This window comes from Neopelma chrysocephalum, unplaced genomic scaffold, assembly GCF_003984885.1.
Source record: "Neopelma chrysocephalum unplaced genomic scaffold, ASM398488v2 Primary Assembly neopelma1_63, whole genome shotgun sequence".
Lineage (NCBI taxonomy): Eukaryota > Metazoa > Chordata > Aves > Passeriformes > Pipridae > Neopelma > Neopelma chrysocephalum.
Window position 1 is genome coordinate 8806841 of NW_020897720.1, and position 13758 is coordinate 8820598.

The 13758-nt window shown below is 45.1% G+C and overlaps 1 protein-coding gene across 5 annotated transcripts in view; it reads right to left on the bottom strand.

Annotated features, from left to right (window-relative positions):
• The window catches only part of CYFIP2 (cytoplasmic FMR1 interacting protein 2), a 54050-nt gene that overhangs the window by 4226 nt on the left and 36066 nt on the right, over positions 1 to 13758 (bottom strand). For 4 of the 5 annotated variants that reach the window (XM_027682439.1, XM_027682437.1, XM_027682435.1 and 1 more), the window contains 7 exons: positions 10743 to 10886; positions 9821 to 9911; positions 9002 to 9132; positions 5880 to 5952; positions 5284 to 5378; positions 1061 to 1299; positions 485 to 632 (listed from right to left, as the gene is read on the bottom strand). In XM_027682439.1, coding sequence (XP_027538240.1) covers positions 485 to 632; positions 1061 to 1299; positions 5284 to 5378; positions 5880 to 5952; positions 9002 to 9132; positions 9821 to 9911; positions 10743 to 10886 — 921 coding nt within the window. The remainder of the gene's footprint in view (positions 1 to 484; positions 633 to 1060; positions 1300 to 5283; positions 5379 to 5879; positions 5953 to 9001; positions 9133 to 9820; positions 9912 to 10742; positions 10887 to 13758) is intronic. The other variant, XM_027682440.1, reaches the window with a different exon arrangement.

Genomic DNA, 13758 nt, shown 5'->3' on the forward strand with positions numbered 1-13758 from the left:
ACCTCTGACCTGCTGCTGGAAACCTCTGCTAAAGCAAAGCAGCTATAACACGTGTTACTGTTCCACTTAGCACTTCCCGGGGACTGGTGACTGGCTTCATTATAGGGTTTCATGACTCAAGCCAGAGCATTAACAAGATCAGTGAGTGGTCCTAAGTTAACTGTTCCAAAGTTTAGACTCCCAGCTGCTTATTGATAAAGCCACCAAGATCACAAGATGGTTGCTGGAAATACTATCTCCTCAGATCCTGCTTCCCAACCCCAGGAAGAAGGGAAAGCTTTGGGAGAAAAAATATTTGATTTTCAAGCCAATTAAAACCTTGGCCTCTCTGCTGAGACTGCAGCTGGAAACCTTAGAGTGAATGTGTCCAGTTTAATAAGGTTAACACTGGGCATGGTTGTAATTGATGGGTTTGGACAAAGCAAGATAGAAAACAGAGGAGTGTGCTAGTTCGGGTCCTTTGGGACCTCACCCTTCAACTTACCACGTTTTTTATGATTTCATCCTTCCCATCCTGCCTCTGCACCTTCAGCAGGTGGTAGCAGAAGTCAAAGAGGTCAAAGCGCCGTTGCTGTCCAAGGAGAACAATAATAGAGCAACCTGCCCAGTTCAGACCATCTCCAAAGCACTGCCTGGAAGGGGGACAGGGAGATGGGGTGGGAAGAGATAACAGGATAGAGTCAGGCAAGAGAAGTACCATGGCACCAGGAACTTTCTTTGGTGAATTCCTAGGGAAATCAGGTTCAGTCCTGCTCCTAGAAAGTGGGTGTACACCAAGAGAAACTGAACTCAGAAGGAGATATGCAGAATTACACCCAGGCTGGGCTGTGCAGGGTGAATCACAGGGTGAGATGGGTGAGGACCTAGTCTTGGGTCGTTGGCCCATCTACCCACCTCCTTTGGGCACGTCCCTTTACCTTGCTTTTTCTCCAGCTGTTCTGATAGAAAGCTCTCTTGAGCATCAGTTTATATCCATGCACAGCAACATCAAGGACCCACGTTCCCCCTCTACCTCCACAGTGGCCGAGGCTGTCCCTGCAGCTGAGGGCTGGACACTCACTCTGCAGTGAACTCGTTGGTGCCCACGGGGATGCAGTACACGAACTGCATGGCGCTCCAGAGCCGGTGGAACTCCACGCACTCGTCCACGTGCATGACCCCGTTGGTGGGGGGCGGCCCGCGCCAGATGGGGTCCTGCAGGTAGCTCCGGATCCGCGTCAGGATCACCTCGAACATGGACAGCCCGCAGCACAGCCGCTCCTTGGTCAGCAGGTCACCCTCCCGGGCGATGGCTATTTGCTGGGGAGGAGGACAACCAAAGGAGCAGAAGTGATGATGTGGCACAGACGGACCCCTCGCGGGACTTAACGCTTCCTGGTCTCTCCCCGGCTCTTTCAAAGTTAACACAGACCCTGTGGAAGGTCCAACCTTACCTCTGATGGCTGCTCCCATGGCACTTCCCACCAGAGAATACTCAACCCTCAACCAGAAAAACACTTAATATTGTGCTCCGTTATATTTTACCAACCTCAGTATCTTTTGGAATAACTATGTACATCAGAAAACAAAAGGTGAAGGCAAAGCTCTGATCAGAAATACTGATCCTTACGTCTGCTAGCATGCTGTTCTGTTCTGTTAGTGCTACTCAGCATTGCTGGGTTTCATGTCACCATTTCTGCAGATTATAAAAATAAAACAGGAGAGAACAGGGACATTTTGCTTCCCAGGACATTGCCATCATCTCTTTAAAATGTAGATGGCCTAGGGCTTACTTGATTTCTTTTGTAGTTAGGGTTAAAAAGCTCTGAGCAAGATGAGAAGCCACTGGAACCTTAATACTGGAAAACCTGTGGTTTATAAGAAAGTCAAATAATACTTTTTCCAGATGTGGAAGCTTTACATGTATGGACAATTTCTGTGACATTCCTGCTCAGATTTAGATATACAAATCTGGAATGGCTCCACTGGATGGAGTTATTTTGGCTTTTACACTAAAGGAAAATGAAAAGAGAATCAACTTTGTTTCATCCTCACTGCTCCTGCAGGAAAAAAAATGGGGATTTTAAATAAGCAAGCAGGAGCTGCCCCTGGGAGCAGTGACCCCCCTGAGCTCACTGAGTGGGGCTGTGGTGCAAGCATGGGGGTCACTTGCTGCCCTGGTATCCTTTCAGCTGCCCTATTTATTGCTGTTCCAAAGCAATGACTGACTTCTGTTTGCAGAGCTGCCAACAACAACATGGGAAATGGGAGCTGAGTGCTGTCAGAGCTGTGCCTGTGGCTCTGGGAGGCTCCAGCTCTGCTGTGCTCACCCCAGTAGATGAGAGGCTGCCCCAGCCCCACAGGCAGAGCCTTTTACCCTTCTCACCACTTTGGCAGAGACACACAGAGCAAGCGTGACACTTCCCGAGACCCCGCGTGTCCTACAGGACTTCCTGGAGCCTTAAGTAGTTTTTAAGTATTTGCTCCATTTCCAGCTATCCCTGTAATGCCTATGAAAATATTATCCCAATCAGAGTCACGATGGGGACTCAGAGCAGCTGGGACAAAGGGCAGGGACATGTCCTGGCCAGATGTTAAGAACATGAATTATGCTCCGTTTACTTGGGTCACCTTCATTCCACTATGAAAAATTTATGAGTGTGCCTGCACACCTCCCCTTCCTGACTATTAGTTTATGCTGGAAGTAACCTAAAGCATTTTTAGTTTGGTGGCTCTTGAAATTAGAAGCATGACAATTCTTGTTTGTGTCACAATTTCAAGGATGTTCTGGGAACCTCAGCTCAATTAATGTTCAACTGATAGCAAATATCATGGGAAAACTGTATTGGTCTGCAGAGGCCAGATTGGGTCCGAGATCCCTAAATCTGTTAAACTCAGGAATGATATCACCAGTTCCATGGCACGCACCTGCATGTGTTTGCTTAGCAAGTAAAGATTTATTTTATCCAGCTTTTTGATAGCTAAATGCTGTACACTTTCCCTGTCTTCACCTGCTCCAGGCTCTTATGGGTACAGATCTCCAGACACCAGTCTATCATAGCAAAATGAGGACACAGTAGAAGTAGAGCCATTTCAAATATAAATTAGGTGTTAGCATTACTGTTTGCTAAGATACAGTGATAAAAGTGGCACTTTGGATAACAAACTTCTCCAGTGATCTTAGTACACTGTTTCTGAAGAAGTCTTAATTTAGAAAGGGAGGCATATGGCTTACAATGCAGGTAGTGCCATCAGCTGTGCACACTCACAGACGGAATTTGGTTCTAAAATTCATCACAGTAAGACCAGTCTTTGATACAGGACTACCATCCTTGGGTAGATATCTAACATGGGGAAGGCAGCTGGAGAGCTGTTGACCTTGTGGCCAGAGCTGCCTCACAGTCTGGAGTCCCACTGATTTCTAAGATCAGGAGAGGAAGGATGGTCTCAAGATAAACTGTCAAAGTTATCAAAAATGCCACTGTGCTGGCTCAGCTATTCCCTCTGTCTTCAGAAGGAAAGGTTTCTGTTACTTCCAGTGAAAAAAACAGACTGACCAAGCAAGGATTTGAAAATCCCTTACTAAATACTCCTATGGTCAATATTAAAAGGGAGAGGATTCCTTTAATGAACCACTTTGACCCCCCTGGTTCTTTATGAATGACCCATCAAACAGCTGCTTCTGGATTCCCAATGTAAAGCAATTGTTTACAACAATCACTGACAGTTTTCCTGCCATTGCACAAAACCAGTTTTGATTTTCCAGTTTTTGAACCTCTTTTTACAGCTCTTTAACTGGTGAGCTTGCCAGAACCCTACCCAAAACCTGCAAAGACTGATACATCCCCACTAACTCTGGCTCAGCCCCTTCACAGCACAGAATTCTATGAAATGCAGAGGGCCACATTTTGGGAGAGGCATCTAGAAGGCAACGTCTACTCAGATTCTGAACAATTGCTAAAAGGCATTTATGCATTCTGCAGGAAATATCCCATATGGCCTGTGTCCAAAACTGCATTTCCAAAATGCATGTCCAAAACTGCATAAGGAGCAAGCTTAGAAGCTATGGAGGCACCTATAGAAAGCGATTCTTGTGTTCATTTACATTTGAGCTCAAAAAAAAAAGCAACCTGGTACTCAACTGTACCTGTGTGATGAATATGGGAACAGTTTACAGAAATATTATATTTTAGTTGGACATGAAGTACCTTTTGTTTTCATCACCGTTATAACTATGGCAGAGATAAGCAACGAGTGACTCTAATAGCAGATTTCAATGATGATTTTGCATGGAAAGAAGGAAAGATAGAAAGACCAACACAAACACACAAAAACACAGAGGTGAATTCTTTTTCTCGAGTGTCTCCTTTAAAAAGAAGTGTCTACAAAGTAAGACAAAGCCCTCAGTTATCCAGCCAATTTCTTTGTTTCAGATGATTTCCAATGATGCGAAGTTCAAAATGTCCTTCATTCATCAGAAAAGAAAAACAAGAGAAAAAAATCAACAACTTTCTGCCTGCCATAGATCTGTCACCTCACACAGCTGAGTGTTCATTCCATTCCCTCAGCAGTACATTACAGAAAAAGGGTGTTGATTCATTTGATACTTCAAATGTTTTCTACCCCATTGACCCCATTAAGTGGGCACTGGAAGTTTGATTATTACTATCAGTGGAGCTCAAATTCTGCCCATTACATTGACCAGTCTATGGACATATTTTAAACCATACTCAGTTTCTGCACAAGGGATCTTTCCCAAGCTGAGACCTACGTCAAGAAGATACTTTAATGGAGCCATAATTTTAAGCATGTGCTAAAGCTCTAAGCATGTGCTAGGAGGGAAACCATTCTCAGATGTATTCCTTGACAGGGATGAGCTTAAAAATAGACCAAGCTGCAGCCCTAAAATGAGAACTCCAAAAGTGATGGCAATTGATTAAGTTAGGGATAGCTCTGCAAAGTTTCCCCTCCAACCACTCCAGCAGTTCTCCATCTTTTAAAATGGAGAAGGAGAGTTTTTCAGAGTTGTTCAGATTCAGAACTGGCTTCTAGCACACTTGCCTTACAGCTCCCTGCCAGGTCTCCTGACCAGAGGCAGAAGCACAACATCACTGGACCCACTCACAGATTTCCCTTCAGGGTGTCTGCTAGGGCAAGGATTCTGATTTGCTTGTCCAATTCACGTTTTGCAGAAAAAAAATAAATCAATGGAAAAAAAAAAAGGATCACTTTCCCAAGGCCAAACAGGCCGTCCGGGGACTGCTACGAGTTTTCAACAGCCATCCCTTTCAATGAAATCCTTACCTGCGGAGTGCCCAGCCTCTCTATTAAGGGAACCAGGTGAAGTGGGGCATACTTGGCTTCGAGACGCTTCATGCGCACCTCCAAGCGTTCTCCTTCTGTCAAGCGAGCAGCAAACAGTGAAATGAGAGGAGGAAGTGGAGACCCGCAATTTCCGCCGAGTTTGCTCAGAGCTGCCCCCCAGCAACCATCCAAGGGGACTGTGGATCAGGGAGCCAAACGGACAGCAATGAGGGAACCAGTGATGCAGAGAAGGGAGGGATGTGCGATTGCAGTCTCAGCAGCAGCTTTATCACATGTGTCCAAAAGCATGTCCCTGCTACCGATCGCTCCTGCTGGGATGGACATTTCATGCTGTCATTCTCCAAAGAGGCTGTGAAATGGCTTTAAAACCTGAAGGGAACCCCCAAACTGACTGAGGTTTCAGGCTACAGGAAATGCACCCTTGGCTTTTGTTTGCACCTGACGTTTGGCTGTATTCACTTATCTGTTTGGAGGGGGAAACAGGGCTAGAACTAATCCTCAGCAGAAATGGGAGAGAACCAGCTTCTGGGCAGAGACCTCTGAGTCTGCCCACTGCTTCCCTCTCAGCTTCTTACCTTTGATGTAGACCCTGGGCAAAATATTTTGGAAGGGAGCAGCATGCAGCAAATCACAAACTTCTTCCTGGGACTGAGGCAGGAAGAAAGAAAGATAAAGTAAGTTAAAAAATACCTACAGGGGATTCGTGAACGGCTCAGGGACCTGGGCAACAACTACAACAGTTCATGCCTACAATACCTATTCAAATCCAACCCAGCTCAGTAGCAACTCCAACAGTTTGAACCTAAATGAACTAAAACTGGAAGAAATACCTTAAGACAGGAAGTTTCCCTAACACAAATAAGTTACTTCCTGCCTGCACAAGGCCAGACTTTTATATTTATTTTCTGTCCTATTACTAGCACTGCAAGCAAGGGGGGGATAAAGAACACAGAGGTTTCAGTTTCATCTTACCCTGATGAATTCCTGCTGTCTGTTCTTACAGAAAGTGCCCAGGTGGAAATTACCCTTTGGCTTAGTTATTTTAGCAAGTGTACATGTAAAATATAGTGACGTGTGGCTCTACTGCAAATAGGTATATCACACATTGGTCTGAAATGATTTGTTTCTTCGTATGGTGTTCTCAGCCAGGGCTATCAGAATCCCAGTGGTGCAGGCACCAGGGAGAATAAAACAGAAGTCCAGAGAGGAATAACATCATGAGATGCCACCTGAGGGGATGCATGCCAATGCACTTGAGAAAAAATAATCCCAAACACAGATGCACAAGGAGGAGAAACCTAGAAATAGGCAGGTGGAGACTGAGGAGCGATGGCTGACAGTACATTGTATACGAGTCTGCGATGGGAAACGGCAGCAAGGAAACCAAAGCTGTTTAACACAGAGGCACCGCGTCACGACAAGGCATCATCTGCTCCTGCAAAAGCCTAGTCCTAGGACATGCTTCCAGTTCTGAGCTTATTGTAGAGATGTAGACACACTCGAAAGCAGATCATGACAGCGCAGCAAAAAATATCTGGGGGCCAGATGGAATGACTCAGCTGGGTCTGTTCGGGATGCAGGGCGGGATTCCCCACCTTCCAGCCAAGAGGACAGTGTAGCATGGAGCTGCAGGAGGCTGTACTGGCGCATGGATGCAGGGATGAGAGCAAGTTTGTGGGAGTGCAGTTTGTGACACAGTGCTGGAGGGACAGGAACAGTCTGGGGTCCCTCCAAGGGCAGAGAGATGCTGGTGCTAACGGAGTGGGCCTATCACCTTAGTTGTTTTGTTTGTAAAACACTATTCATTCCTAGATGAATGTTCTTCCACTGCTGTTTCCCTCTGATAAAGAGAGTATTTTCACCATTTGCAGCCTGCATTCATCTGATATCTATCCCAAAATTAGTCATGCTATTAACAGACCTCTTCCCCAAGGCCCATTAACTGACAGTACAAATTCTGCCTCGAAATTTAGTTCCAAGCAACCCCTTGTTCTTCAGATTTAAACAATAAAAAGGGGTAAAATGGGACAGACTGAGCATCTGCACTAGAGCAATTCTTGCCAGCAAATACCACCAGGCTTAGATCACTCAGACAGCTCTGAAGGTAACTGCACCATAAAAGCAATACCTCCTGCTGCACAAGAGCTCCATTAGAGGGAAAATCTTGTTCTGTGATGGCTCTATGAATCTGACACCTTCCAGAAAGTGGGAACCAGTGCAGCTGCATGCAAAATGGCTTTATATTCTGAATCTACTTTTGTGGGGAAAAACAGGGAATCAGAAAGGGGCAGATGTGGACTTGGATGGGCAGTCTTCCTAAAGGGATCCCTAAATTCCCACCATCTTTGCTTTATTTTCTGCTATTCTAAAATGCCAGTACAGTGCTGATGTACAGTTCCTGGGACTGAAGGAACATTTTTTTCATTGAAATGAAGGATTTCTAAAAGAAACATGTCCCTTAAGTCTCCATTTAAAGATGAGACAGAAAAGGCAAGTGCAGTACATCCAGCATAAAACCCAACACTGAGAACAGCAGAAAGCACTTACAAAGCCACAAAAGGAATAGAAACTGCCAGAATATAGTTGGCAACTCTGGTCATTCTATAAAAGCCAAGCTGCTGGGTAATATATATCTCTCTAGTTTTCTTAATCTTCAGCAGCCACTGCTCACTGAATGTGTTTCTTACACCCCATCAGGAACTAAAGTCTCTAGATCTGGAGTTAAAATGCAAGGGCAGAAATATATATATATATTTGGAGGACATGCAGAGACTTTCAGTTTTTCCTGTGCTCTGTGGCTGGATAAAACTTGGAATCTTTGAATTTCCTTCTGGTTTTGCTCTGAACTTTCTGGTTTTGCTTGGAATCCCATCTTGTGCTAGAGAAGTCTATCTGAAATAACCCTGCCAAAACCACTATGACATAAAATATGCATATGTCATGTAAAATTGTGTCATTGAACACTCCCCAGTTGGCTCTAGGCCAAACTATGAGATAAATTCATTACAAAGTAAATTTACTGTGTGAAAAGCTAGAAGGTAGGAAGATGAGTGGCACTATGCCACAGCCTTTGCCCCACACTAGAAAGGGCATCACATGAGCTGAGAGGCTGAGAGACTTCTGCACATGCAAAACAACTCTGGCAGGGGGCAATACAGAGTTGTCACTCCAGCTATTTTCAGTGAGGATGGCATAGAAAATATATCATCAGCTCTTCTTAGATTTCCTTCCTGTTGGATTGCTTTATCCATATCACCATTAGAATCAATCAGGTTGTTTTCATTGCACTGGCACCCTAAAAGAGCAAAGGGCTCAAATCTATGTCTCACTGTACAAAACACATGTATAAAAAAGTATTGATCCCTGCCCCAGAGAGCTTACAATCTAGAAATAAACTCCAGTTGGTTTTATTTCTGAGAAGGATGAACAAGGGGTAGCTTTGGGTCCAAAAATTAAATCTAGATCTTCCAGTATTCAGATTCACCTTCAGCAATCCCAGAGGCATGACCAAGTGCCAGTACACACCCCATGGACATGCCCAAAGACTCCAATAATACAGCCCCAGAGAGACCTTGAAAACACAAGAAGCTGGAAAGTAACATTTCCCAAACTCTTCTGCTGGAGAACCCACTTCCACTTATACTCTTGAGCTGGAAATCTCAAGTATGATGTGTTGGTGCAGGGGGTTTTGCCTTACCAAAGCCTGCTCGATAAGGAGGCAGAAGAGAATGGCATTGCCCACTTCTCTGAGGCTCTGGAACACATCAGTCTTCAGCTCTGCATACTCAATGATGTCCTTCAGCTGATGATGGAAAAACTCCAGGATTCCTTAAAAGACAAGGAAGGACAGTTAGAAAGAGAGCAGAATCATCCTCTGGTAGCTTGGGTAAAAAGACAATCAGTGCCTGATATTTCCTTAGTCACAAATTGCAAGCTGCAAGTGCTAAAAGGATACACAGAGACTGGCATGGGGAAGAACTAAGATGCGGTGTCTTATCCTGCTTTCAGTAACCCTTAGAAAATAGGGAGTAATTCATATGAATCCCTTGGATTTCCACATTAGAGGGAAAATGAGGTTCGAGACTAATGGATGACGTGGTGCTGGCTCATGTAATACCAGCCAGAGTTTCTGACTGCAGAGATGCTGCAAAAGTCTTTGCACCAGCTAAATAGAGCATTTGAAAAATATCAATAATAAACAACATAACAAAAACATACAATTATAAACAATAACAAAAGCTTACAGAATCCTGAAAACAAAACAGAAGCTACCAGAAGACATTCCCTTATCTGCGTGTTCAAAAGGAAATTTACAACAGGAGTTTTCCTGGGGAAGTTTCCTATACATGTTCCAGAGTCAAAGGCAAAGCAGCTGAAAGTGTCCCAGCAAGCCTGGCTGCACGTGGCACTGCCATGTCACGTGCCCAACCTGGTTTAACTATCAGTGTGGGCCCAAGTAAACGCTGCACCAACATGTTGGTGAGCTCTTGCTCAAGCATCCCTCTGCAGCACCCACCTGGAGAGCCATATTCATGTCTTGGCAAGCGGCATATCTTGGGCATTACTTCGATCAGAGTCTTCACATACTGCAGGATGGTGCCTTGGAGCTGTTGGAGAAGAAGGGAAGTTAAACAGGGTCTCCTAGAATTGGTTTTGAAAGAGGCTGGTTGAGGCTGGGTCCACATCTGGCAGCACAGGATGAAACTTCAGCAGGAGTCCAAGAAGGACTTGCTTAATTTGGATTTCACTCAAATATAAAATTCAGCCCAAGTGCATGGAGTCAGAGAGCTTTTATAGCTTCCTCACAAAGAATAAATCACAGCTGCGTGGATTTTCGAATTCAAAATACAGCTTGCTGTGTTTGCACTGTTTGCAGCTGAAATCCAAACAAGGCTCAGTCTTCAATCCAGCTGGACTTGTGTTCCTAAACCAAAAAGCGTTTTACCAGAGCTTCCAAAGGAGTCCTTCACCAGCACAGGAAATGCTCCTTCCACCTGAGGAATAACACTGGATACTCAGATTTTAATAAAGAATTTACATTCACGTAGAACAAGTTTCTGCAGAACTGATGTTTTGCACTAATATGGATTAGAGCAAAGCACATTTCTTAGTTAAAAGCACTTGCTGACATTTGCAGTTACACACCTGCATCCTGTAGATACATTATCTGGGATTACGGACTAAACTCTATTTAGTCAAATATAAAATCTTTGTGCTGAATGCTGTCTGGTCCTGGTGGAAACACTCCATCATCCCACAGGAATCAGTGGGATTCCTCAGCAACGGTGAAAATCACACACAAATATTTCACTGTGGATCAAGGGACACGACCGTGCCCAGATGTGAACACCCTGAGCCCAAAGCCCACGCCGACTGTCCTGCCTGGACCTGTCAAGGCTTTGGGGTTTCTCCATCACCAGGGTCAGGCTCAGAATTACCAGGCTCTTGACGATCTTCAGCAGCTCTTCCATGACCACTGCAATGCCCTGGTAGCCAAGAAGGCGGCAGATTGTCTTGAAATGAGGTGGCCCCACGAAATTGCGGTAGGAGCTGTAGATGTGACTGTAGGCAATGTTGAGAGGCTGAGAAATTGGAAGAACAGTGACAGTTAGACAGCAGCATTGACCAGACCTGTAAGTAATTCTCTTATCACAGTATTATGTTCCATCACTTCAAATAAAAATAAGAAAGAGAAGGAGAAATAATAAAACCCGTGACAATTCCCATTTCTACTTCTTAGGGCAAAAAGGAGATTGCTTTTCTTCTATGTAGTCAGATATATTCTAATCTCAACACGTTGTTATGTCACAAGGTTTATTATCCTACTGTGTAGCAACAGCACTTTCATTTCCAAGGTAATTTACTCTCCCATACATTCCCAGTCAAGTATGTCAGTTCAGTGGCCCTTTGCCTCTTCAAAACCAAATTCTTCTCTACTAAAATGAAAACCTTTATATACATTTAAGCAGACAGATTTTTTTTCCCTATGGGTACTTGCTTTAAATGAGGCTTATTAAGAAAAGCAGGAACTGCAGCCACTGAGTTCAAGGGCAGCTGGAAGAGACACAGAGAAGATCGTTTTTGCATCCTGCAAAACTCTACATCAGCCTCTTCCTAACAGACATCCCCACGGGTCTGTGACAAGGGTAAGAATCTGACCCTGGTCTAGGGAGAATAGTACCCACGGCACTGGCTCCCGAAAGCTTTTAGCAGCAGAGAACATAAAGTGATTTCCAGGAATGTACTCTATCAGTGTCATCTTGGAAATGTGGAAATTGCTGTAATGTTTTATCACTGGAACATTTACAGGATCCATTTGGTGTGAGTGAAACAGAAGTAGGGGGAACTCTCCCTCCATGTCCCTCCATGACATCTCCAACTACAGCCTCAGTGAGCAGCAAAAATGCAATTCTTGAACAGATTTTTGCATGTAGTGCCCCTTCCAGCAAAACACAGATAAACCCTGGCTCATGCTTAACCAAAAGATCTTTCTCAAACAAAGGTAAGAAAACAAAACATATCCCTGTGGATATTTTGGACTCCACTCTACAGGGATCCCCTGCCCTGCCAGTACCGGAGCAAAGGGAGTGCCGGGATCAAGGCACTGAGGAGGTTTGGGTGAAAGAGAGCAAAGGCTGAAGTAGCAGAACAGAGCAAAATATTGTCTGTGCTTCACCACTGCAGCAACACAGTGGCTGAAGGCTCCAGTTGTCCTCCAGTTCTGACTCACTTCCGCAAGACTTACTTTTAACACCTCATCTGAGCTACTAATGAGTTATAAAGTGAAGTCATTTGCTAGGAATTGGAAAAGCATTTTCTTTTGCTCTCAGCTACAGAATTCAGCAGACCGATGTACTGACCACGCTTTCATAGACCTGTCAGATGCTTTAATCAATTAATTGTCCCTCATTTTGTTACAGCTCCATTGCTCTGGTCCAGCAGCTCGTTGCCTGCTGTAATTCCCTGGTGCTCTTTGAACTGGCAGAAATAAGCACAGTTAGAAAGTCCCCTATTTTCCATGAAATATAATTTCTCCTCCTGTTCCTGGTAGGTGAAAACAGCCCTTTAATACTATTAAGTACAGAAAGGCTACCTTGGAGGCTCATTCACAACGAGCATGAACTTTCTCTCCCATTAAAACTAAAAAAAAAGGGCCCTGAATGAGGCATGAGCCAGAGTTTAACAATTATTTAGGCAGACAGAAGCCTACTTTCAAAACTCCTTGGATGCCAACTCCTGTTCAGAGAATGGCATTTGAGCATCCTACTCAGTCTTCTGTCTGCATTCTCAGATAACCAAGTCTTTAAAAACCTGTTTGGTAGAGACAGAACCAAAGCCACTAGTTACACACCCTGATACATCTGAAAAACAGCAATGGTTTGTGTTTTGAAAAGTGTGTCTGTTTAAACACCAGGTAACACCCAGCCTGGAATATTTGCCAAATGGCCAACACAACCATCCCAGAGGGAAGTCAGTGCCCCAGGGTCCCAGCCCAGCCATCCTGCCACAGCTTGTGTCGTTTTGGCTTTTGCAAGGCACCGTCCCTGCTCCAGGTGTCCCCAGAAAGTGCTGTGCTGCAGGAGTGATCCAAGTGGCCCCGAGATGGCTCCTTGCACCTTCCTTCCCTGTCTCCCTGTAGGCTCCTTTAGCCTGTTATTTCCCCAGGCTTAGCACACCAGGGCTAGAGGGGAACAAAATATCCCCATTTCAGTGGGCTCACGAATCCACACTCATTTCTGGAAGCCTCTTTGCTACTCCACAGCCAGCAGACAGGACTTCTGTCTGTGCACGAGCCTTGGTCCCCTGGGATGGGCTACCACCACCAGTACCCAGTTGTAGTGCAACTGGTCAGGTTTTCCCCATAACGGGGCTGATATTTTGCTGCACGGGCAGCGAGTGGCCAGTGCTGCTGCATGGCTGCCACCTCGCAGCACTTCTTCCCTCTCAGTGGGATAATGGGGCTGGAGAGCAGCTCTCATCTGGGCTTTTCCCTCAAGTGGGGGTCTCAGCAATTAGTCTGATTGGGAGAAGACACATTTTAGGATGTGCATTGGCTGCAGATGAGCAGGATGATTCATCCTTGCCTGTCTGCAAGATGAGGGAGATTCATCGAGCTCTCTGCAGAGCCACACAGTGCACTAACAGCAGGCTTGCATCTAATAATAATACTCTGCCAGCAATTAAAAATATAACTCCATTTAAGGGTGAGATACACAGCTTGGGGTAAAGACTGTAGGATGTAAAAAATGACACCAGTGGGTATTTTAAGAGAAAACAGCTGAAGGTACATGGCACAGCTCACTCCCCCGTGCTGGGCAGCCACTTCCAACCCCTTGGAGAGCCAAAGCAAAGCCCTGATCCCCACACCTCTTGGGAGCAGCAGCTGCTGAAGACACTGGGGAGGTTTGCTCCAACTTTGGTTTGGGGCCAAATGGGCAGGTTTTGGGGATGGGA